Here is a 24962-nt window from a genome sequence, read left to right as displayed (position 1 = left end):
TTTCTCTAAGCCTGGTTGGGCATTGGTTCAATATTCATTATCGGTTAGGCTGAAGTAACTGCTCCAAACATTCACATACCTGCAAATATAAGTTATTTAAAAGGTTCCATCCCATTTATAAAAAAATTACAATGGAAATGGGGCTTCTGATTCACTTACAGGTTGATCTAGTTCCTCTGTTTTACAGATGCAGAAGGTGCACACAGAGGCTTGATTGGCTGCTGTAATTTCATTATCCAATACTGAGGTATAAAAAGCACACAGCACTTTTATCTCTGGCATCCAGAACCATTTCTGATTAGCGACTCCATAACTGTACCCTTTATACTTCTGTGGTAAGATATCAAAAATATTACATCGAGGAAACATAAATTCAGATAAAGGGAGATCTTTGTAGCCATTACAAAAGTAGAAGCTTTGAAGATACAATGGACTTCTGCTGGGTTTGGCTCTTGCCACTGGGTCAGGAGATCATATTTTCAAGCTCCACTCCAGAGACTTGAACACATAATCTAGGCAAGAACATTGGCCAGAACTCCCCTGCTCTTTTTAAGTAGTGCCATGGGATCACTTATGTACCCCCCTAAGAAGGCAGATGAGGCCTCTCTTTCACATGTTATTTGGAAAACAGCACTTCTGACAGACTAACACTTCTTCAGTACTTCACTGAGGGGACAGCTTAGATTACATGCTCAAGTTTCAGTATTAGGACAGGAACCCACAGCCTTCCAACAGAGACAAGGGTGCTACCCAGTGAGCCACAGCTGACACCATGTGGCAGCCAATTTGTATACAGCAAGGTTCCATGAACCAATGAAAAAAATGGGCAGATAAGCTGCTTGTTGTGATGTTGGTTGAGAGTTAAATGTTGAACAACAAGATAACTCCCTGCTCTTCTTTGAAATGCGTCATAAGGTTTTCCATATTCACCCCCCACAATATGGCAATGAAGTGTCAGCCTAGGTTGTGAACTCGAGCCTCTGGAGCAGCACTTGAATGTATAGCCTTCTAACTCAGGCAGGAGATCATTACCTCCGAGTGAAGTCTCACTATGGTAGACTCAGCTACATTTTAAACCAATTCTGGCACTGGATTTCACATAGTGCCCAAGGTGGGCCAGTGTGAGGCTACTCCCTCCACTTCAGAGTTGAGTCCAGTCCTAACACATGCGATACCACAAAGTGGAAAGCTTGAGAATAAACGCACTCTTAAGGTGATTGCAACATTTAACTGTACATTACTGTCACTGCACTGAGCAGTTTAAGCCTATGATTGTTTTTTCATTTGGCATGAGTCTGTTTGATTGGCACACAATAATATATTTTGCACTACATTATGTACGTTCATGTTTCATTATAATTACACAGTTTAAAAAAAATCAATAGTGAATGGAATAATTGAAATGATGCTGACCTGAAGGATAATTGAACATCCCTGAATTTCCGTCATATTCTTGCCATCACCCAATTTAATTTGGGGCATTGAGACTGCGAGCACCAGATCAGGATTACCCATTAAATGGAATGTCCTGTTGAGTCAATGCACAGGATTTGAATTGTTTTCCTCTGTAGTAAGAGCAGGGTTATGTTACTTCACACAGGCTCCGTTTCGAGTTAACAAGACAGATCTTTCTCTCCTTGCAGTTCAAAGTAAACATTAGAATAAAAGAAATAGGAGCTGGGGTAGGCCATATGGGCCCTCAAGCCTGCACTGCCATTTAGTAAGATCATGGCTGAGCTTTTATATCAACTCCAGTTTCCTGCCCTATCCTTTGATTCCCTTAGTGTCCAAAAATCTATTGATCCAGTCTTGAATATACTCAATGACTGAGCATCTGCAGAATATGAAAGATTCACAGCCCTCTGAGTGAAGAAATTTCTCTTCATCTTAGTCCTAAATATCCAACCCCTTACCCTGAGTCTGTGATCCTGAGCTGTAGAATCAACAGTCCTGGGAAACAACCTCTCAGGATCTAGCTTGTCAAGCTCTCTAAGAATTTTATAACTTTCAATGAGATCACATTCTTTGAAACTCCAGTGAGCATAAGCCCATTCTACCCAATCTCTAAACAGAAGAAAACTCTCACCCCAAGAATCAGTATAGTGAGTCTTTGCTGCAATCCAAGACAAGGAGACAAAAGTTGCACAGTACTCCAGGCATAGTCTCACCAAGACTTCCTTACTTATACACTCCAACTCCTTTGCAATAAAAGTTAACATATAACACATAAAGGATGGAAAGCGCATGACACCAAGGAACAAAATCCAATGGAGAGGGTCATACACCTTCAATAGGGAATTAGACATATACTTGAAAAGGAAAAATCCACAGGGCTGTGGGGAAAAAAAGCAGGGTGAGGAAAGTGAGATTATTTAATTTGGTGATATGAGAGTTTTTTTAACATAGCAAGTGGTTAGGATCTGAAATGCACTGCCCAAAAGTGTGGTGGAAGCAGATAAAGATACAATCATGTCCTACAAAAGGGAATTGGATAATTATCTGAAGAGAAAAAAGAAATTCAGAGCTAAGGGGAAAGGGCAGGGGAGTGGAACTAGCCGAGTTGCTCTTGCAGAGAGCTGGCAAGGACACAAAGGGATGAATGGCCTCCTGCTGCTTGTAACCATTCTGTGATTATATTCAAATTCATTCAAATACATTTAAATGTGATGTGGGCAGAAACCATGAATTACAAAGGAAAACAATCAACGCAAAAATATATATGCTCACTGGACTCATCTATATGTTATATGATGCTTCAACTAAGAGAGATATTCAGAATAAAAGAGTGAAATACAAGGCCAGGATTTTACAGCCCCTCCTGACCGACGGGATATTACAGTCTCGCTGAACTGAATGGAGATTTAAATGGCTCACCACATCTGCCGGGGGAGACATGGCGCGGCTGGGCCATAAAACCCTGGCCCATGTCTCTCCTGGGAAACCAAAACTTGGTTCAATGCTATTTACATTTTTCCAAATAACAGAACACAGAATCTGACTGGACAAGCATTGATAACAGGCCAGAGGAGGGTGATGGTGGTATAGTGGTAATGTTGCTGGACCCAGGCTAATGTTCTGGGCATATGGGTATAAATCCCACCATGGTACCTGATGAAATTTGAATTCAGTTAAGAAAGCTGAAATATAAAAAGCTAGTCTCTGTAATAGTGACCATGAAACTATCAATGATTGTTGTAAAAACCCATCTGGCTCATTGATGCCCCTTTAGGGAAGGAAATCTACCATTCTTATCTGGTCTGACCTACATGTGATTCCAGACCCACAGCAATGTGGCTGACTCTCAACTATCCTTTGAAATGACCTAGCAAGGGCAATTAGGATGGGCAAAAATGCTGGTATTGCAAGTAGCACCCACATACCATGAAAGAATTAAAAAGATAATATTTACACAGAATCGGACAAGCCTTAATAGAACATGTAATATTTAGCTGCAGGGCAAGCCTTAAAAACAACAATGACTTGCTTATATAGCATTTCTAAAGTGATAAAATGTCCCACAATGCTTCACAGGAGTGTTAATAGACAGAATTTGACATGGAACCACGTAAGCAGATATTAGAAGAAAGTGAGATAGAGAGGCAGAGGAGTGTAGATAGTGCATTCCAGAGCTTAGAGCCTAGGAAGCTGAACACATGGTCACCAATAGTAGAATGATTAAAATCGGGGATGCTCAAGAAGTCAGAATTGGGGGAGAGCACATATCTCAGAGGGTTGTTGTGCTCGAGGAGATTACAGAGGTAGGGAGGCATGTGACCATGGAGAGATTTGAAAACAAGGATGAGAATTTTAAAATCGAGTCATTGGTTAAACAGGAACCAATGTAATTCAGCAGTTCCATTGACTTTAGTCTAGGGTTGTAATAAGGTCAGGAGCCAAGTGACCCTCAAGGAAGCCAAAATAGGTATCAGTGAGCAGGGTTTTTCCTTCCCCAATATTGAACAGTTTATTTACAGTTAATATGCTCTAAGACCAGCTCTCAACTTTGTGCCATGGTGGGGTTTGAACCCAGGTCCCCAGAACATTATCCCAGGTCTTAGGGATTATTATACCAATGACAATACAACTACACCACTGCCTCCCCCATCTGTACAGGTGTCACTTGATAGTATTGTTCACAACACCTGCCATTACCTTGCTGTTGTTAAGAATTGACTCATGGGCCAGTAATTATCCAAATTGGATTTATCCACCTTTTTGGCAATTTTCCACATTGCCGGATCGATGCTAATGTTGTAGCTGCACCGGAACAGTGCCAGGGGCACAGCTAGTTTAACAACACAAGCCTTTAGAACAACAGCCAGGATATTGTCAGGGCCCATAGTCTTTGCTGTATCCTGTTCCATCAGCCATTTCCTGATATCACGTGGAGTGGATCCAACTGGCTGAATTTGGCATCTGTGATGCTGGGGACCACTGGAGGAGACCGAGATGGATCATCCACTCGGCACCTCTGAGTGAAAATGATTACAAATGCTTCAGCCTTGTACTTTGGACTGACGTGATGGGATGCAAGGACAGAGGGGTCAGGGGTTGTTTTATGTGGAGAGGCGTGAAGACAGCAGATCAGATGGAGAGGAGTACGATACCTGAGGAGAGAACCATTAACATTATCATCTAACATGGGAGCCAGGATTGGAGGTTGCGTGGTTAGCAGTTCAGTGGGAATAGTCGAGGCAGTTCCGCAACTTGGAGGACTGCTGGAGAAATCTGCTGAGTCCGAGTCAGATGATGAGTCTCTGAACTCAAAACAAAAAATAAAAAAATACCTGGAAAATCTCAGCAGGTCTGGCAGAACCAGCGAAGAAGAGCACAGTTGACGTTTCGAGTCCTCATGACCCTTCAACAGAACTAAGTAAAAAAAGGAGAGGGGTGAAATATAAGCTGATTTAAGGGGTGGGGAGGGGGGGGTGGTGGGGAGAAGTGTGGGGGTGGTTGTTGGGACAAGCAAGCAGTGATAGGAGGAGATAACCAAAAGATGTCACAGATAAAAGAACAAAGAGGTGTTGAAGGTGGTGATATTATCTAAAAGAATGTGCTAATTAAGAGGACAAGCAAGGTACAGATAGCTCTAGTGGGGGTGGGGTGAAATAAGACTAAAAGGGCATAAAAAGTATAGATTTAAAAATAATGGAAATAGGTGGGAAAAGAAAAATCTATATAAATTATTGGAAAAAACAAAAAGGAGGGGGAAGAAACGGAAAGGGGGTGGGGATGGAGGAGGGAGTTCAAGATCTAAAATTGTTGAACTCAGTATTCAGTCCAGAAGGCTGTAAAGTGTCTAGTCTATAGATGAGGTGCTAATCCTCCAGTTTGCGTTGAGCTTCACTGGAACAATGCAGCAGGCCAAGGACAGACATGTGGGCAAGAGAGCAGGGTGGAGTGTTAAAATGGCAAGCGACAGAGAGGTCTGGGTCATGCTTGTGGATAGACCGAAGGTGTTCTGCAAAGCGGTCACCCAGTCTGCGTTTGGTCTCCCCAATGTAGAGGAAACCACATTGGGAGCAACGATAGTCTTATTTCACCCCACCCTCACTAGAGCTATCTGTACCTTGCTTGTCCTTTAATTAGCACATTCTTTTAGATAATATCACCACCTTCAACACCTCTTTGTTCTTTTGTCTGACATCTTTTGGTTATCTCCTCCTATCACTGCTTGCTTGTCCCAACAACCACCTCCCCCCCTTCTCCACCTCCCCCCCACCCTTAAACCAGCTTATATTTCACCCCTCTCCTATTTTTACTTAGTTCTGTTGAAGGGTCATGAGGACTCAAAACGTCAACTGTGCTCTTCTCCGCCGATGCTGCCAGACCTGCTGAGTTTTTCCAGGTATTTTTTATTTTTTGTTTTGGATTTCCAGCATCCGCAGTCTTTTGTTTTTAGTCTCTGAACTCAGTCATACCTCAGTTGCTGGAACTGCAAAGGCAAGCTCAGGAACATCAGGAAGGGATGCCTGTTGCACTCCACAGATTGCAAGGCACGATGGAGGAGTCCATCCACCTTCAGTCTGAGTTGATAGCGCCGGCGTGCCAACGCACCGAGGTCAACACTGGTTGGATGGCGGCTGTGATGGAGACTTTGGTCCAGTACATCGGTACTGCACTGCTGCGCAGGCTGAACTCCATCACTGCCACCATGGTTGGCCTCCAACAGTGTCAACGTGAGAGGGGTGCAGTGCAGCCCTTCTCCTTAAGGAGTCAGCCAGGGGCCCTCGGCACATAGGGAGGAGGATCAGCGGGGCACACCTTAGGGCCATCCACCAAGGTGACTCCGGGAGTGTCCATCACATCCAAATCCTCTCTTCTTGTGAACCCATCAGCTCCAGCTCCTCAGGCTGAGGAGGGTACCACTGCCACACAGTAGGACCCCGAAAGCAGACCAGGGCCCTCCAGGTCTCCAAAGGACGCCCGCCAAGGTCATCACAGATAGGATGTGGCAGTCAGCAGGCTGTCTCCACCTCCGCTGTGGATGTTGGGGGAGCACCAAGATGTAGTGGCAGGGTTAGGAAGGTTAAGAAGATGTAGCTGTACAGCCTGGGCATGGGTGTTAATCACGTCTACTTAATGTTCACTATTATAAATAAACTTCCAAGAATGTCTACTTGCCTATGGCTCCTTATGATAACTAGCTGCGTTCATGTCACTCAGATGTGAAACCTTGGTTCCTGCACAAGATAAAGGCAGGTGTCTCAGTCCAGAAGGGGGCGGATGCTAAAAGCTGACAAAGGATCAGGTGCATTTAAAGTTTCACGGCTGCATCTCCATGATATGACCCTGATCACCGAGCTGCCCTCAGCCAGACAGGAATCAGGCATTCACAAAGGCAGTATGAAGATCTATGGAGTGTCCCTCCCAGTGCGTCATCATCATCCTTCTGGAATCTAGCCACTATTAGGGCCTCCGCTGCATCTCCATGACATGAGCCTGAGCACTGAGGGTATGTGCGCTGCCATCAGCCACACAGGAGTCAAACATTCACGGACACAAGGTGAGGATGTCAGAACTGACCTCACTGCATCTCCTCTTCATCCTCCATGAATCTTGCGGCTATGAGGGCCTCCCAAGCGTGCCTGCCTCGTCTGACCAGTGCGACGGCCTCATTGCCAGCAATCTCACCTTCGGGGACCTCCTCACCATCAGCTCCTTCGACATCCTCCTCATCGGAGGATATGTGCAGCTCCTCCATCTCCTCCTCAGCCAGGTCCTCCCCGCTTTGCAGTGCCAGGTTTTGGAGCACTCAGCAAGTGACAATGATGCGTGAGACCCTCTAGGGACTGCATTGCAGTGTTTCACCAGACCTGTCAAGGCACGGGAACCTCATTTTCAAAATGCCTATCGTTTGCTCCACCAAAGTTCAGGTCGTGGCATCAGCCTCATTGTATTGTTGTTCTGCGGCAGTCTGAGGCTGACGCATGGGCGTCATCAGCCACGTCTTCTGTGGGTAGCCCTTGTCCATGAGGAGCCAACCCTGCAGCCTCTCTGGATCCTGGAAGATGTCAGGGATATGAGACCTGCTAAGGATGTAGGAGTCATGGATGCTCCCTTGGAATCATACGCAGTGCTGCAGGCTGTGCTTGTGGTGGTCGCATACCAGCTGAACATTCAGTGAGTGGAAGCCCTTGCAGTTGATGCGGCTGACTGCTTGTTGCCATGGAGATCCAAGCATCCTGTGATGCAGTCGATGGCATCCTGCACCTATGGAAAACCTGCTATCTGTGCAAATCCCAGTGCTCTTGCTTCCTGGCTTTCCTGATCCCAGGCAAAACGCACAAATTTCTGTGCCTTCATGAAGGTGGTGTCCATGACCACCTGGATGCACTTGTGAGTGGAGGCTTGCAAGATCCCACACAGGTCACCTTTGGAGCCTTGGAAGGCGCCACTGAAGTAAAAATTGAGCGCAGTGGTCACTTTCAGGGCCACTGACAGTTGGATACCCTCCATGCCCCAGTGGCGCCAAATCCTGCAGCAAGTGGCATATGTAACTAACCTGTTCCCTAGACATGCAGTGTCGTCACTGACACTGGTTGTCAATCATCTGCAGGAATGACAGGCACCTCTATGGACCCTGGGTCTAGTGAGGTGCCTAAAGCAATGGCTCTCTGTGGGTCTTCAGCTGTGGGTGCAGTAGGCTCTGGCCCTTCACCTTGAGGAATGTGCTCCTCCCTTTGCTGAGCCAGGCGAATCTGTTGCTTTCTTCTTCTTCTTCTCTGGTCTCTGTAAGCCATGAGGCATACCACTAAATCACCAGGCTCCATGGTCCTGATGTTCTCCTCCTGCTGGATCAAAGAGAGAGATGCATGGGTTGGCATGGGTGTACTAAGAAACTATCTTGGTTAAATCTGAAGGTCCCTTCATGCATCCAGGAAAGTGCTGGCAACCACCTGGATGGTCTGCATGTAGTGCTCTCATTGGCTGTCCAAAACCCCACCGCCTCCACCCCACTCCACCTGACCAATTGGCGGCAGCTTCAGCCACCGGACTGCATGCTGTGCTCTCAGCTCAGGCGCAGGCATTCCCCTAACCCACACTGCAAGGCTGCGCTGTTAGCTTGAACCATAATGGATACTAGTCCAAACCTTAATAAAGACATTGCAAGGGGCTGTGAGCACCTCCACCAGTGACTGCGCCATGGCCACCTTTCACAAGGGGATTGTACAATTTACCCAGTCAGTCAATTGCACTGCTGCCCCCAAAATGCACATTCATTTGCAGTCTGCATCTGGGGGATAGAAAATTCTGGAGCATTTGGTGGCATTTTCATGCTTTCGTGTTGCTTGAGTGGGAAGAAAAGCTTCAGAAGCCCAATTCCAAGCACGTCAATGGAGCTGCAGCTGAACGGCCTCAGCTGCGGAAGAATGTTCACTTTTGACAAGCTTTTCCAAGTGCGTGGCCACTTCTCTCACTACCCCCCCACCCCTCCACCCCCCGGCATGTACTAGAGTAATTCCTCCAGTCAGTCTGTGCTGCCTTTGCCCCCACTCCCCAGCATATGCTTGAGTATTTCCGTCAGCCTGTCTGTAGGCAGCACAGACAGACTGAAGGCCTTGGTGACCAGAGCTGATAATTAGATGCAAATGTATAAAAATGACGTTCCTGACATGCGGCAGTGGGAAACACATCCTGCCATTGACGGGTGGAACGGACGATTGCAAACTGGTTTCACAATGGCATAAAACCGATTTTTGGCCTTCTCGCCATATTATACCCGCACCCACCATGACGCCCGACGCCAAAGGGACTGTAAAATCCTGGCCATTGAGACAAAAAAGCAATTTCTTTTTCAATGACTTTTTTCATCCATGTTTATCCAGTCTTTCACTAAAAAATACCACTGATGACAGAAATGGAGAGCTTGTATGAGATATTGTGAAAAGCAGATTTCTTGACTGAGGTAAAAATCCTAGGAAATTGGTCAAGAAAAAAAAAAGATCGTTTAGTAAAGAGATGGAAAGGTGGGCAGTCAAACAAGTTTTCATTTCCAGTCCTGTCTGGAGCTATGATGTAGGACAGGAGCAGTAGAACCCTTTGGACGCTGATGCAAATCTTTCACCGATTTCAATGCTTAATTAAAATCCACTCCACAAATCGATAGGTTACTTAATAGCTCTGCATTCATAAATATTCTCAGGGCAGACCTCCATATAACTTCTCTGGTATTATATTCAGTTCAGGTCTCACACAAATATGACCGTCATATATCAGCCCTTACTTCATTGTCACTGGGTCAAAATCCCGGACCTCCCTGCCCTAACAGCATTCTGGGAGCACCTCCACCACATGAGACTGCAGCGGTTCAAGATGAAGGCCTGCTTAAGTGAAGCACGTGATGTGCTATAAATGCCAGTTTTGCTATCATCAACCACTACCTGAGAACGAATTATAATAAGGCTAACTCATTTCTGATTCGAGAATGCTTAGCTACAAGGCAGGCTTTGGATAAAGGATGTTTACATTCTTTTCTACCTGCTGTCCTCTCTCAGTGTCCAGCGTTGGAAGATGTCATCGGTTTTCTTCTCTACCAGTGTCATTTCTGTGCCCGGTCGTGCGTTCATCCCAGAAACTCCCACCACAAGCCAAGGACAGCTGCAGTTTATGATGTGCCCGTTCTGGAACTGAAACTGCTGCTGATGTATTTGTTGTGCTTTGAAAAGCTTAGGTCGGGGCCTGTGGGTGAATGTGAGCTGTGAGTTACGTCAGTTATGCAAAAAAAAAACACTTCCAAAAATCCTGGGCCTTCCAGCGCACACAACCCAAATGACATCACGGAGAGGCAAGACTGAAACTGCCCCCAAAAAATCCCACCAAAAACTGGAAAGCAAGTGAGGCCAGGACCTCCTTGGGAGGGGAGAGATTGGGGTAAGCTCCCAATATCAGGTTTGCTTTCCTCCTCAGCGGGCTAGCAGAACATCAGCGCCTTGTGTGTCCAGAGAGACAGGCTGTCAAATGATGGAAGTGATATTTAAATGCTGGGGGGCAGGGGGTGGGTGGAGGGATGTGGTGGTGGAGGGGGTGTCAGCTGCATCATAGCCCAGACCTCCAAAGAAAAATGTAAAACAGTGTTTAGATGTGGACCCAACATGGGAAAGGGGCTTGGGCCATACAAACACAAGTGCAGTCAGCATTAGAAGTTACCAGTGGGCACAATCTGGCAATTGCACCCTGATGTGCACTGATATTTGGCCCTGTGGTTAATTTAGTTAATATAACAACAGTGTAAACTTTTAAAATTGTGAATAAAAGTAACTAAAAGGTTTAATTTTTCAAGGAGACACAATTAATGCATTACAATATTTAAGGATATCTGAACCAATTTACTGAGCAAAGTACGCCCACAGAATTTCTGTTTGCCTGAAACATTGGCACTCCCTGAAAAGGAGGCCTCTAGTTATGCAAGTTAAGAGAGGTTAGGCACAGGTTAGCGAATGAAACTCCAAACGCAATCATTGACACTGCTGGAATTAAACCACACAAAACTGTGTGGCTAATGGCAAAGGACACTGGTAACCACCCCACTGCTTGCTGAGCTAGGTCAACCCTAGCCATGAAAGCAATGACTTGAACGGCGAGCCAAGTGGGGAGAATCCCATTTTCCCATCGATAGGCCCATCCCCCTATTAATTGAGTAGACTAGCTGGCCAGTCGTTAACATCGTCCTGGCGAATGCTGGTGTGACTTGCCAAGGCTTCTTTGGCAGCACCTTCAAACCTGCGACCTCCACCACCCAGAAAGCAGAGGACAGCAGGTGGCTGGGAGCGTCAAGTCCCACTCCTAGTCACACACCATCCCAGCTTGGAAATATATTGCCATTCCTTGTTACTGGTTCTAAGTCCTGGACCACATTGTGAGTACCTTCACCACATGGACTGCAATATGGTTCAAAAGGAAGGCCAACCACCACAGACAGGCAATAATCATTGGCCTTGCCAACGACGCTGATATCCTGAGGAGGAAACTTTTTTAAAATGATGGACCATCTGGTTAGCTATCAGATTATCAAAAAAGTGGTGATTAACCTGTATTTATTGTATAAATCAACGTTGGTGAAAGACCTCCCATCTTCTTGCTGCGAGACTTCATCATCATCGAACGCCTTTAAATTTCTTTCCCATGGATAATGGTCCTTAGGGTGCTGAGCGTCGAGAGCTCGATGGGCTCTGGTATGTGCATCACTGGAAAATACAGATAAACATGGCTGCAGTTCTTCAACAAAAACCTAATTTATATAGTGCCATCATACATTTCCTTGGAAGAAGCAGTAAATATTGAGACATATTAGAAATCCTGTCACGTTGCACCTGAGGAAGGCTTCACTCACTGGTGAACAGCATATCTCAAGTTTTTTCTCCTGCATACATATGTATTTTTGGGGAGACAGAGAGGGAATGGGGGCATGTATTTGTTGGGGGTGGGTGGGGGGGAAAAGCTTAGAAATGCCAGGCATACAGAGGCCTTCCTGAATTTAATGGCAGCTCGTTATCATTCGTTTTTTATTGGTCAGCTGGTGGGTGGGAAAGCCAATGGCACAAAGCCACAACCAGGGACCAGGACACATGGTGGTTTGGTGAGAGAGTGGAGAATCCGTTCACCAAATGGGATGGAGCGGGGGCTGGGAGAGATCCTCGGTTTAGTTGGAGGGAAAATCAGACCAGCAATCAGGCAGGGGATTGGGGGCTACTGGGAGAGATTGGATTGGGGATAGTGGGAAGTCAGTTGACCGAGGTAGAAGATTTGTTTGAGGGGCTGAGGGAAGGCATTTACTTGCTGGTTCCAGCTACTCCCTTTAGCTGCTGGGTTTCCTGAATCCTGGGAAACCGGGCCTGTCCAGCATTAAATTCAAATGGTTCCCAAAATTAGAGGAACAGAGCCTCATTAACATATTTTAATGACAGAACCAACCCTCCAGAGCGAGTTACTCAGACACCCCCAAAACTACCACAGTTAAAATGGGGACAGGCACGTTGGTGGTGGTTTGGAGTAGGGTTTCAGGTATTTGCCAACTTAATCCCTTCTGACCCCCTTCTGCCCATCATGGGGGTGGTTAAAGCTCCCCTCACCAATGATCTTTGGTATTGGTTTTGATCATCTGAGGGGAATTTTTCAGTTTTCTTTCCCTTGTTGGCCCTGAGTTTTTCCCTTTTTTACACCTGTGGCAGGCTTGATGGGCCAGTTAGTCATTTCCTGCCCATCAATTTTGTATCTTTGCATGATTCCTCAGGGACCAAGACTGGCCAAAAAGACACAAATCATACTAGCCCATCAGTATGATTCAAGAAAAGGCTTTTGGTTGAGGTTTGGCTTGAGGTTTGGCTTGCGGTTACAAGGTGATGTACAATTATCGAAGGTGAAACAGAGTAAATAGCAAACAGAGATAAAAACAGAAAATGCTGGAAAAACTCAGCAGCTCTGGCAGCATCTGTGGAGGGAGAAAGAGAGTTAAAGTTTCAAGTCCATATGACTCTTCTTCAGAGCTGAAGAGAGGTAGAAATGTGATGGCTTTTATACTGTTTAAGAGGGGGAAGGACGAAATCGAAGGCCAGGGATAGGTGGCAGCTCAGGACAGAATTGAGAAACATGTCATGGACACAAGACAAAGGCAGTATTAATGGCAGTGTTAAAGACTAAAGAAGGTGCTGATAGTGGCATAATGGTAAGATAGCAGAATGTGTTAATAGCAGAACAAGGGTCAGCGCTCTGAAAGCAAAACAACGCAAACTGGAGGAACAGCACCTCATCTTCCAATTAAGTACTTTCCAGCCTTCTGGATGTAACATTAAGTTCAATAACTTCAGACCATGACCTTTCTCTTCCATCTTGACCTGTGTTTTAATCCAATTTGTTCCCCAACCACCCCCACAACTCCACCACCCCCACCCATAAAACAGGGCCATCCGTAACTTGCTCTTATGCTTTGCAGAAGCTGATAGAGTAAAGAAAAATGAACTGTTTCCACTGGCAGGTGAGTCAGTAATCAGAGAACACCAATAAAGAATTCAGGGGAGAGAAGAGGAGAATTTTTTTTTTTAACACAATGAGTTATTATGATCTTGAACAAACTGCCTGAAAGCATGATGGAAGCAGATTCAAAAGTAACTTTCAAAAGAGAGTTGAATAGATACTTGAAAAGGAAAAATTTGCAGGGCTAAGGTGAAAGTAGGAGAGAGATTCTAGAGCCAACACAGACAGGACGGGTAGAATGACCTCCTACTGTGCGATAAGATTCTATATAAGTATGGGCCGAGGTTTTCAACTGAAGTAAGATCTTGCATTTATATTGCATCTTTCATACCATTTCAAAATGTTTTATGGTCAATAAAGCATTAAAGATTTATTGACACATTCCTGCTCCTCTGGGTGAAAATTTCCCTTTTCGAAACTAAGTGCAGGCGGGTTCCACGGCACGTATCCCGCTGCTCGGAATGGCGGGAAATCGTGCCCGATTCCGCGCTTGGCTTGGAAGCTCATTAATTATGCACAGGCGAGTATCTCTCTGAATCACCTGGCAGGTCGGGAGCTGATTTGTCGGCTCCGCTGTTACCTGATGGGGTTGAATATCCAGGCACCATATTTAAATGCCACCTGAGCACACACATCTCACTCTCGCCAGCCCAGCGTCTCCAGGACACAGACAGAGATGTCTGAGGAAGAAGGCTGCAAGCCACAAGAAGGCGGCAGCACCCCGCTTCAGCCACAGCGCCCACTAGGCCTCGACAAGAGGAGTGCGGGTGCATAGGGATGTGCTCTGTCCCAGGGACAGCTCCAGAAAGCATACCAGCCTCACCTGGGAGGCCATCGCAAAGGATGTCAGCATGGCTGACCACTGTACCTGCAATGCCATCCAGTGCAGGAAGAGGATGAATGATCTCATCCACTCCACTAGGGTAAGTCATCCTTCAGCTCCCTCCAATACCAAGCTCTCATCCTGGCATCATGTACTCAAAGGGCTACTCTCTTCAGGGATCTCACACAACCATTAGCAGGGGACTCATATCACCACTGATTGTCTCACAGAATCTATCATGCTGCTCACACTCCATCCCGGTGGGCACCGTCAATGTGTAAGCGAGATGGGGACAAAGGACCTTGACCTCCACCCAGGTGCACCTTCTCCTCAAGAAGTCAGAGAAGGGCCTTCGGGCACCCACAGGGAGGATAAGCGTCAGCCGGGCACCCCAGAAGCCTCCACTCAGGACACTCCAAGGGTGTCCAGCCGCTCAGAAGCCCCTCTGCCTGTGACCCCCATCCACTTCAGCTGTTCAGGCCAAGGACGGTACATCAGCCCCGAAGCAGGAGAGCCTTATCAGGCTGGGGCCCTCCAGGCCTCAGGCCACCAGATGACATCCACCAAGGTCATCTCAGACATCAGGGCGTAGCAGTCAACAGGCTGCCTCCATCTCTGTTGCGGATGTCGGGGCTGCACCCAGGCATAAGTGGTAGGGTTAGGAAAATTAAGAAATATTGAAATCACTTTGGGGTCACGGGTGTGCGATCACTGTAAACACGTTGCACTTTTGTAAATGCATTAGATGTTTCTGTGAATGAATGGGTCAACAGAAGGCATTGCGATTATGTACATTTGAATCCTCTTATTTTGAGGTTTAGCCATCCTCCCACTCAGTGATAGGGTCCCTCTGTGAGATTCACATTCATGTGATGTCAACCTCACTGAAGATTGTTTCCGCACCCTTCTGTGATGTCAGGGAGATGTGTTAAAATCTTTATTGTAACCCTTCTTCCTCACGATACACATTTGTGTGAAGGCAGCTCAGCTGCCTCGAGGGATTAGCTGCAGTTGTGGCTCCTCAGTGATAGTGCCAAAGGGCACGAGATGGACGGGCGGAGGAAATCCCCTACCATGTCCTCATTTCACTGGCCGCTGTGGTTTCTCATTAATGTGGTGACGATTGCTTCAAGTGAGATTTCGCAGCATTCTGGCTGTTGAATCAACTCTCACTTCCCAGACTGAGCACATACAGGGTGCACCGCTGACCTTGTTAGAGATCATGGCCTGGTGAACCATGAGGCTAGAAGGTGCAAGTGTGAATACTCTCTCGATGTGACTGGTTGGGTATCCTTTTCAATAAAATGGAATGGCATTCAAGGCCAGGAGCAATGTGGCCATTTCCCATTGCCTTCACTTTACTCCTCCTGGAATCTGATAGCAATTAAAATGTCACGGGCGTGTCTCCCACATCTTGCTTCCTCTATGGCGTCATCGCATTCAAACTGACCCTCATCACCTTCTTTGGGTTCCCGGGCCTCCTGATCTTCATCCTTCGAGGGACTGTCATCCTTCTCCATTTCACTCTCTGGCAAGGGATCACCTCTTTGTTATGCCAGGTTGTGAAGAGTGGAACACACAGCAATGATGCGGGAAAAGCTATTAGGAGTGTACTGTAGTGCGCCGCCTGAGCTGTCCAAACATTTTTTTAATTCATTCACAGGATGTGGGCTTCACTGGTTGCGCCTGCATTTATTGCCCATCCCTAGTTGATCTTGAGAAGGTTGTGGTGAGCTACCTTCTTGAACCAAAGTCCATGTGGTGTAGATACACCCACAGTGCTGTAAGGAAGGGAGTTCCAGGACTTTGACCCAGCGACAGTGAAGGAACGGCGATATAGCTAACAAACAGATCAGGTGACCAAGATGCCATCCCTGAGACTTAACATCTGAATCCTACAGTGGTTGGAGAATGACATCCTTGACTTGACCTTGCTCAGTGCTCCACTCTCTGATCAGGCATTCTAATTAACAATAAGTTGCTCATGATTAATGACCGGATGCCCTTTGGGCCACGATGAATACCAATTCTGGAATTCTGGAAAGCACATGACAATCCCCCATTGATGGAATGCCATATATGCTACACCTGTGCCTCCTTAACGGTTGCCTGTATACCCAGATTTCACATTCCTATTAGTTAACGTTGAAATGCAGCGACTATGGTGTTAAGCCATACACTCTTACATTTCCCAATAACAGCACTGAAACAGGCATGGGTTCTAATGGCTATTTTCCCAAGGAGCTCTTCCTCCTTTCTCTCAGCTCGGACTCCAGTTCAATTGGCTCCAACAAGTTAGAGGGTGCCCCCCAGAAAGGGCCCCTTAGTGCAGCAGTATACTCCTCCCACACAGCCTCACACCCCTCCTGTTCAGATTCGCTTCTACTTTCACTTTATAACTGCGCCAAAACTCCCAGAGTGCAAGATGGTGGTTCTCCACTTTACTTTGAGACCAGCTTCAACACTCCTCCTCTTGCTGTCCACGGCCCATAACCTCACCATGTGAAGGTAAAGCTCCCTCCTGTTATTCTCCAGCCTCTCTCGATAATACTGGATCCCATTGTTGTTGTGGTTAATGTTCCTACCCTCCCCCTGAACCCATCACTGTTGATGTGCCCATGCCCTATGTGGACTTCTGCCCTCCCCATCTAGAGGCTGTGTGCACGGTCACCTACCGAGGGGAACCCCAGCCACTGTTACCCGCCCTCCTTCTAGGAAAACTTCACATACCCCCGCCTTTATTGTGTTCCTCATATACAGGCAGCAGATGCCTCTCATAACCATTGCCAGCCCATCTGCAACCCAGTACAGGGACAGACAAGCCCATGGACAGTGACCGTGAAAACGCCCTGCATACCGAGCTGTGCATTATCCCACATGAGCACACAGTCCTTGCCCCTTCCTGGAGCAGGAATACAATGTGGGCGCCATGAATAGCCCTGCAGCATGGCCCACTGGATCCCATGACTGTCTCAACTCTCTTACTCTTGACTGTGAGGTCCACAGAGCCCCAGGACTGTCTCTACTCTCTGACTCCTGAACGTAAGCCCATGGAGTGTTTCTACTCTCTGACTCTGACCTGCTAGCCCCAGACCAAGCACTTTGACTTTCAATCAGTTCCCCACTGCCCTCATGACTGAAGTCTATACCGCATTCCTTCCCAACCAAGCCCCCCTTATGAGTCTTTGTGCAACCCATCCGTCTTGTGCCACACTAACACACACCACCCCCTTTCCTATTCCAGAGTCTGCATGCATCCCCTCCCATTCATACATGTAGTATTCCATTCACCTCCTTGTTTGTCAGTGTTTCAGTTTCCCTTGTCATGCTCCAGCTTCACCCCTCGGTCTCCCCTCTGCCTGCCATTGTTCCCCCCTTCTCCTCCACACTCTTACAAAGCCTTTCTGGCCCTCTGCCTTCCATCATTCCCCTTCCCCCCAACAATCCTTTGCAAAGCCTTCTACCCCTTTGCCCTTCATGTGCTTGTTATCCTTACCCCACCACCACCAACCCCCATCCCCACCCCCAACTGAAATACTGGTCTCTGAATGTTGAGCCTTGCCTGAGTACCGATGCACAGTGGTATCCTTGTGACTATGTAGGCAACCACCGGGAGTAGACCAACCCTACACCCCGCAGCGTGACATTCCACTGGCATCACGATGAGACCGGTGCGGCGCTGTGGCAGGTAGGCTATGTATGTTGCACTCACCTCAAAGTCGTCAGTGAAGTAAGGTCTGACCACTGCACGCCACTCTTTTTCAAATGGGATTCAGACTGATGTGATTTCCCGCTGGCGTGATGCAAGATTGGAAGGCGGCAAGTGATTCCGGCAAGAAGCCAATTTAATGAGCATTCATGATAATGGTAATGGGTGTAAATGTCGTTCACGTCACTACTCAGCAGGATTCTCTGCCTGCCATTAACCCACCATTGGGAGAATTGCAAACTGATTTTATGCCAGCAGGTTTCTGATTTTTTGCCTCCCTCTTGATTCTCCACTCCCACCTGCCACAAACGCTGCCAAGGGCAGGATGGGAAAATTCCGCCTTATGTGTCTATATTCTTACAAAATCCTAAATAAATGCTATTAGACTTCTCTTTCTATCAGTATATCTGCCCATCAGGTTGGAGTGCTATTGAAAACAGTAGTCAATACATCAATCACAAATGGCTAAAAACAGCTATATTCAAGCTGTTGAGCAGATGGCTTCAATCCCTTACAGTAAATAATTGAAGATGGTCCCGTCCTCATTATGATCTTCGTCAGTTGTTACAGTGCCAAATTGATCTTGCTTATCTGCTTCACAAGTGGTTTCCTCACAGTCAATGGACACAACACATTCAGCTAACGCCAGCTTGGCTCCAGGTATGAGATTACCTACAACCTCAAGGACCAAACCTGCATGATAATAAACACATATTTGAACAGGATGCTTGCTATATGCTCTACATTTTAAAAGAAACATGGCTTTAAATAGTCTCTGTTACGACATCAGGATATCCCAGAGCACTTTACAGTCAATGAAATACTTTGGAAGTGTAGGAAATACTGCAATTTACAAACAGCAAGCTCCCACAAACAGCAATGTGAAAGTGACCAGATAATATGATGTTGGCTGAGGGATAAATACTGGAGATAGCTCCCTTGCTCTTCTTTGCAATGGTGCCATGGGATCTTTTGCACCCACTTAAGAAATAATACAGTTTAATATTCCATGAGAAAGACAGCGCCTCTGACAGAGCAGTACTTCCTCAGTACTGCAGTGGAGAGTCAGCTGTAATTTGTGCTCAAGTCTCTGTAGCAGGACCTGAACTGGCAATCCTCTCACCCAGAGGCAAGAGAGCTAAGCCACATAGCTGACACTTCAACAGCTGTAACTAGATCAGACTTACAGTCTTGCACCAATCTTGCAATGATGCTTCGGAGCCTGGAGGGCAGCAAGTAGCTGAAGGATTGTGGCCTCCAAACCCTCATTTTCAACAAACCTCCAGTTGATACCGAGTCCCTTGGAGGATCAACAGGTCAGAGGTATTTATTTTATATTGCCTCTGATGTTAACAGTTGAGACCCAGTAGAAGCCTTGATCACTATTGGGAGTGTGGGGTTTGCTTTCTTCATACTGTGCGTTTGAATGACAACATGTTGGGGAGTAGATTTCCATATAGGTTCTCATGCTTGTCCTCTGAAATACCGGGGAAATGGGGTAAATACTGTTTCCCTGGAGGTTTCCGTGTCTCTTCTGCTAAAGTTATGGCAGACAAAGGGGGCAGCCCCACACTACCATAAAAATTCACTCCCTCACCTGCCCCCGCTGCCTTACCTCCTGGAATTTTGACAGAAAAGTGGCGGTACTTCTCCTGACCTGTCTGATCAGAAAGGGCTAGTTAGATGTGCAAGCATCTGGACCAGCTCACTAAGTGAAGAACGTTGGCCCAAATGGGGGAAGGGGGGAATTGCTGTCCATCAGGGCTGTGAATGGTAGTGGTCGGGGAATGAGCATCAGTGATCAGGGGAGGTGACTGGTGACTTTCAGGGGTAGGGCCAGTGTCTATCATTGAGGTGGGGTTGCGGGGGAGAGTTGCCCAGCAACAACCCGTTTTCCTTGAATGTATGGTTGAGAGAAGCACTCCTGCCCATCACATTTGAGGCTTAGTCACTTAATGCTCGAACAATGGGTGCCGCACTCAAATTTCTAGGTCATTCATTGTACCTTTGGGGTCACGCATGGCACAATAACTGCGAATCAAAGCAACATCACATGTCAAGTTGTTAAGGCGGAGACGTTTCTTCTGCTCCACTGAGACTAGGTTAGGATCTATCCATGCCTCTCCACAGGAAACATACACCTGAAAGATAGAGCCATAGAACCATTACTCTCCATTTCTTTTACCAGAAAGAGTGAACATGTGAGCGTCAGAGGAGCAAAGAGTGTGAGTGGGTAAACAAAGAAAGACTTGCATCTATATAGCTCTTTTCATGACCACCAGAAGGCTCAAAGCGCTTTACAGCCAATGAGGTATTTTGAAGTGTAGTCTCTGTTGCGATGTAGGAAAGGTGGCAGCTAATTTGCGCACAGCAAACCCCCACAAACAACAATGTGATAATGGCCAGATAATCTGTCTTTGTGGTGTTGATTGAGGAGTAAATATCGGCCAAGACACCAGGGATAATTCCCCTGATCTTCTTCAGATTGGTGCCATGGGAGCTTTTGTATCCACCTAAGCAGGCAAATGGAGTCTTGGTTTAATCTCTCATCTGAAAGAGGCCACCTCTGACACTACAGCACTCCCTCAGTACTGCACTGGAGTGTCAGCATTGATCTTTGTGCCCAAAGCCTGGAGTGGGACTTAAACCTGGAACCTTGTGTCTCTGAGGTGAGAGTGCCACCAACTGGGCCATCTGGCTGACATCTTAAAGATGTATTTTTTTTAAATTTCAATTTGTATTTGAGAGCCCAGGCCAAGATTCCTGTTTGGATCTCTAGGTTGGGAGCCATGTAGACTGTTAGTCAGCCTGACCCTATTCCCTATCAAATAACCTTGTAAGGAGTTGAGAACCAGGCGGGTTCTCTCACACGTAAACAACTTACTTCACCAATTCACTGCATAAATAGTCAAAGTGAAAATTGCCTCAAGACTGCTTTGGTCTAAATAACTAATTATATCTGCTCTGGCTATAACTCTCTGTCCTTCTCTATTCATTTTGGTCTCCCCATTGCTTTGACAATGTTAGATCATTTTAACCCTCTTCAACAAGGCACTGGTTTTGCTGATTCCATTTATTCATTTGCAGTTATATAATTATACATTTGAATTCTGATATTTCAAAGTCACTATTTTAAGTGATTGAATAATGTGAATTGTGCTAAAAAGCCTTGCATACTTCCTTTCCTTCATTTGGATTTTTCAATATTTCAAATGGTTTTCGCAAGACAGATGCCATTGAATGATCAGGAATTAATTGTTTCAAAAATTCCAACCTTCTTTGCCCAACACTTGCCATGACTATGCCAAAGGCTTCAAGCTTGGCATCTTCACCCCATCCTTATCCTTCAGTGGCTCATTGGTAACATTATTTGAAACTTTTGCACCTTGCTTGATCCAGGGATTGGTTTCATTCTCTATGTCCACTTCACCACCAAGAACCACCTCCTTCCACCTTGGAAACATCGTCTAGACCCCAATCCCAGCCTTCCTTATTGCTGCTGAAATTGTAAAATATGCCTTTTTATTTTTGGTTTGTAATGCTTTTCCAGCCAGTTTCCTTGCTTCCACATATTTGTCCCTCAATCAAGATCACAAAAGGAGACTACCCGGTCTTAATCACATTACTGTTCCTCCACATGAGTTCTCACTACCGAAGGAATTGAATCTTTAAATTATTCCAAAATAATTACTTCTCTAAGAGCTGTACATGTCACCTCTATCTTTAATGCCCGTATCCACTGGTCAAAATTACTTTGCTTTACTCTCTCAAACTCAATATAAGTTTGCCCAGGCTGTTTTTTCATATTCCTAAATTTCTGCCTGTATGCCTAAGGAACCAACTCATATGCACTCAAAATAGTCCTTGTTTACCACATCATAGTTCACCAATACCTTTTCTGACAGTGAAGCATAAACCTCATGTCCTTTATCCACCAGCCAACCTGGATTGTAACAACAATGTCCAGTTTTCCTGTGGCCATTTCACCTCCTTAGCTATCTTCTCATATGAAATAAAGGGTGCTTTAACACCTCTTTTCTCAAACTTTGGAACAGCTTGTACAAATTTAAACATCTCCCCATCGGGCTCTGATCTGGAAATAAGTCTTTCCTCACCTACTGGCATCTCTTTTTTAACTGCCTGCATTTTAAACTGGAATTCTCTCTTCTGCTCTCTCTTTTTCTCTTTCCTCCTTTTCTAACCTCATTCTCTCTAATTCCCTTTCTTTCTTTCTCTCTTCTGCCTTTCTGCCTGTCCCCTTTGAAATACTCTTTCTTTTCCTTTTTCTGCTGCCTCTAGCTGCATTTTTTTCATTTGCAACTGAAGTCGAGACCATTCCAATGAACCACCCCTTGGAGAACCCGGCCTCTCAGGCATTCCTTCCAGTTTCAAATGCTATGCTATACCTTCATTTAAGTCTGATTTCCTCACCCCTGCAGGCAATCCTAATTATAGCTTATCTGCCAATTCCATTAATTTAGCTTTATTTACCTTTTGTAAACCAATCAAAGTTATAACTTCAACTCCCAGACAAGACTTAACAATTGCCAAAGCCATGTTGCAGTCTCACTACTGCAAAAAAAAATCTCACACCAACTTCTGAATTCAAAATGCTTCTCGTACTCATAACCTTAAGATTCACCAACTTCAAACCAATCAAGGAGTTTCAAATATACCCCACAAAGAACCCCCAATTTTTGTTATGACACAGCAGATGGTAAATGCTGAGCTGTTCAAATCCCAGAGAGAAACTTGAAATAACTGTCACAACTAATTTTCAATTTGTATGTTTCGAGATGCGGGCTTTGAATTCAGTAATAAGACCACTGAGTCTTAAGAGGTTTTTATAAAACTAGATTAAATATTTATTAATAAAAGAAAAGATTGTAAGCACATACGTGTGCCTACAAATTACTACTATAATAACTTCTAAATTACAGAATTAATTTAACTCCCAGTTACACTTTCATTAAGGCAACAGTAAGACGCATGGATTTTTAAAAGACCCAGGCAAAGTAAATGATACCCTGAACAGTTGGATTCAAAGTGAGTTCTCTTAACTTCAGTCCCTGGAGGCAGTGGTTTGGTACATACAGGCTACAGGCTTTTCACACTTAAACTGCCTCCCTTACAAACAGCTTTCTCTCCTTTATACATGTTTTCCTCTTTGAATGCAAATTCCCATTGTTTCACTTTGTCTTTTGAACTTTACCTCCCTGCTAATAAAAAATATATCATAGTACCAAGTCTACCAGTAATCTTTGGGAAAAATAAATAAACGCATTATTTCTTACTACTTCTGCTGGCTAGGTATATATTACACCCCCCTCCTTTGAATTCAAACCACTATGGTTTATCTAAAAATGCAAATGTTACCTTTACACTTCACATTCTAAAATTTCCCCATGTTTACCTAAATAAGATTTCAAACCTAACTCCTCTTCTTACATCAAAGCACCCAGGCTAGCTGCTGCCTCTAATTCAATTCAGTCACACACACACACACACACATCCCACTCTTGCTCTATTATACAATATATTCCAATAACATTATGGAAATTATTATATCTTCCTGACATCCCCCTCCATATTGAAAAATGAACCATCATAATTTAAAAGGATGGCTTTGTTTTTATTAACCCATTTTATACCATCTCCTACACTTACCTATATACTTACACTATTACATATATCTTTTCTGTTGTACATTCAACTTCTGTGAAAAATACCCTATCATTTTTTTTTCAATTGCAGTGTCATCATCTTGTAATAATACTGCCTCAATGCTTATATCATTTGTGTCAATGGCCATCTTAAATTGCTTGGCATAATTGGGTACTGCCAAAACTGGTGTTGTAGTTAATACAGTTTTCAAACTGTCAAATGCCTTCTGACACTCCTGTGTCCTTTGAAACTTCTTGCTCTTTTTTAATAGTTCAGTCAGTAGAGCAGTCACACTACTAAAATTTGGTACAAATTTCCGATAAAACCACTCATGCCCAGAAATCTCAAAATTTCTCATTTTGTTGTAGGCACTGGGAAATCTTGACTTTCACATCTCTTGGAGCCACCTGACCATGTCCAATGGTATGGCCTAGATATGTAACTTACGCTTTTGCAAATTCACTTTTAGCCAAGTTCAACACCAAATTAGTTTTGTGTAATTGGGTAAATAATTCTTCCAGGTGTTGTAAATGCTCCTCCCATGTAGGACTGAAAACTATCAAGTTGTCAATACATACAGCACAATTGCTCAGACCTGCAATTATTTTGTTTGTCAGTCCTTGAAATATCAGAGGTGCACTCTTCTTACCACATGGCAGGACTTTAAACTGATATAGTCCATTTGGCATCACAAAAGCCAATATCTCCTTTGCTCTCCGATAACGGTACTTGCCAATATCCTTATAGCAAGTCAATTTTGTGAAAAACTTTGATTGTCCCACTTTCTCAATGCAATCTTCCAAACATGGTATAGGATATGAATTTGCTTTTGCCACTACATTCACCTTTCGATAGTCCACACACAGTCTTGGTATTCCATCCAGTTTTGGTACCATTACAGTAGGCGAACTCCAGTTACTGCAGCTAGACTCAATGATGTCATTTTGAAGCACACAATAAATTTCTTTCTGTACTTGTGATAAATTTTGCTGGATTTAATCTATAAGGATGTTGCCTTACCGAAGATGCAACTTCTACAGACACATAATGTATAACTAAATCTGTCCTCTCCAACTTATTTCCACAAATAGCTTTGTGTGACTGCAATAGCTTTTCCAAATCACTTTGACATTTTTCTGGAAGGTAATTCAATATTACATTTAAATTTTCACGTACCCTCTCATTATCCAATTTGATTAGAGGAAAATCAATTTCAGAATCTTGCACTTTTACCTCTTTCTCGTTATCAACCACCACTAACACCTCCTTTTGGTCCTCTTCCCTGTCAAAGTA

At 45.0% G+C, this 24962-nt stretch overlaps 1 protein-coding gene across 1 annotated transcript in view; it reads right to left on the bottom strand.

Annotated features, from left to right (window-relative positions):
* LOC144673052 (doublecortin domain-containing protein 1-like) overlaps positions 1-20114 on the bottom strand; it is a 94204-nt gene extending 74090 nt beyond the window's left edge. Inside the window, exons 1-6 of the mRNA XM_078535050.1 lie at positions 20011-20114; positions 18521-18698; positions 11532-11687; positions 9982-10182; positions 1414-1528; positions 160-330 (exon numbers count right to left, since the gene is read on the bottom strand). Of these exons, the coding sequence (XP_078391176.1) occupies positions 160-330; positions 1414-1528; positions 9982-10182; positions 11532-11687; positions 18521-18698; positions 20011-20026 (837 nt within the window). The 5' untranslated portion in view covers positions 20027-20114. The remainder of the gene's footprint in view (positions 1-159; positions 331-1413; positions 1529-9981; positions 10183-11531; positions 11688-18520; positions 18699-20010) is intronic.
* Between the last annotated feature and the right edge of the window lie 4848 nt (positions 20115-24962).

This window comes from Cetorhinus maximus, unplaced genomic scaffold (assembly GCF_964194155.1).
Source record: "Cetorhinus maximus unplaced genomic scaffold, sCetMax3.hap1.1 HAP1_SCAFFOLD_216, whole genome shotgun sequence".
Taxonomy (NCBI): Eukaryota; Metazoa; Chordata; class Chondrichthyes; order Lamniformes; family Cetorhinidae; genus Cetorhinus; species Cetorhinus maximus.
The sequence above is the reverse complement of the archived record's forward strand: the minus strand, read 5'-3'. Positions and strand labels throughout refer to the sequence as shown.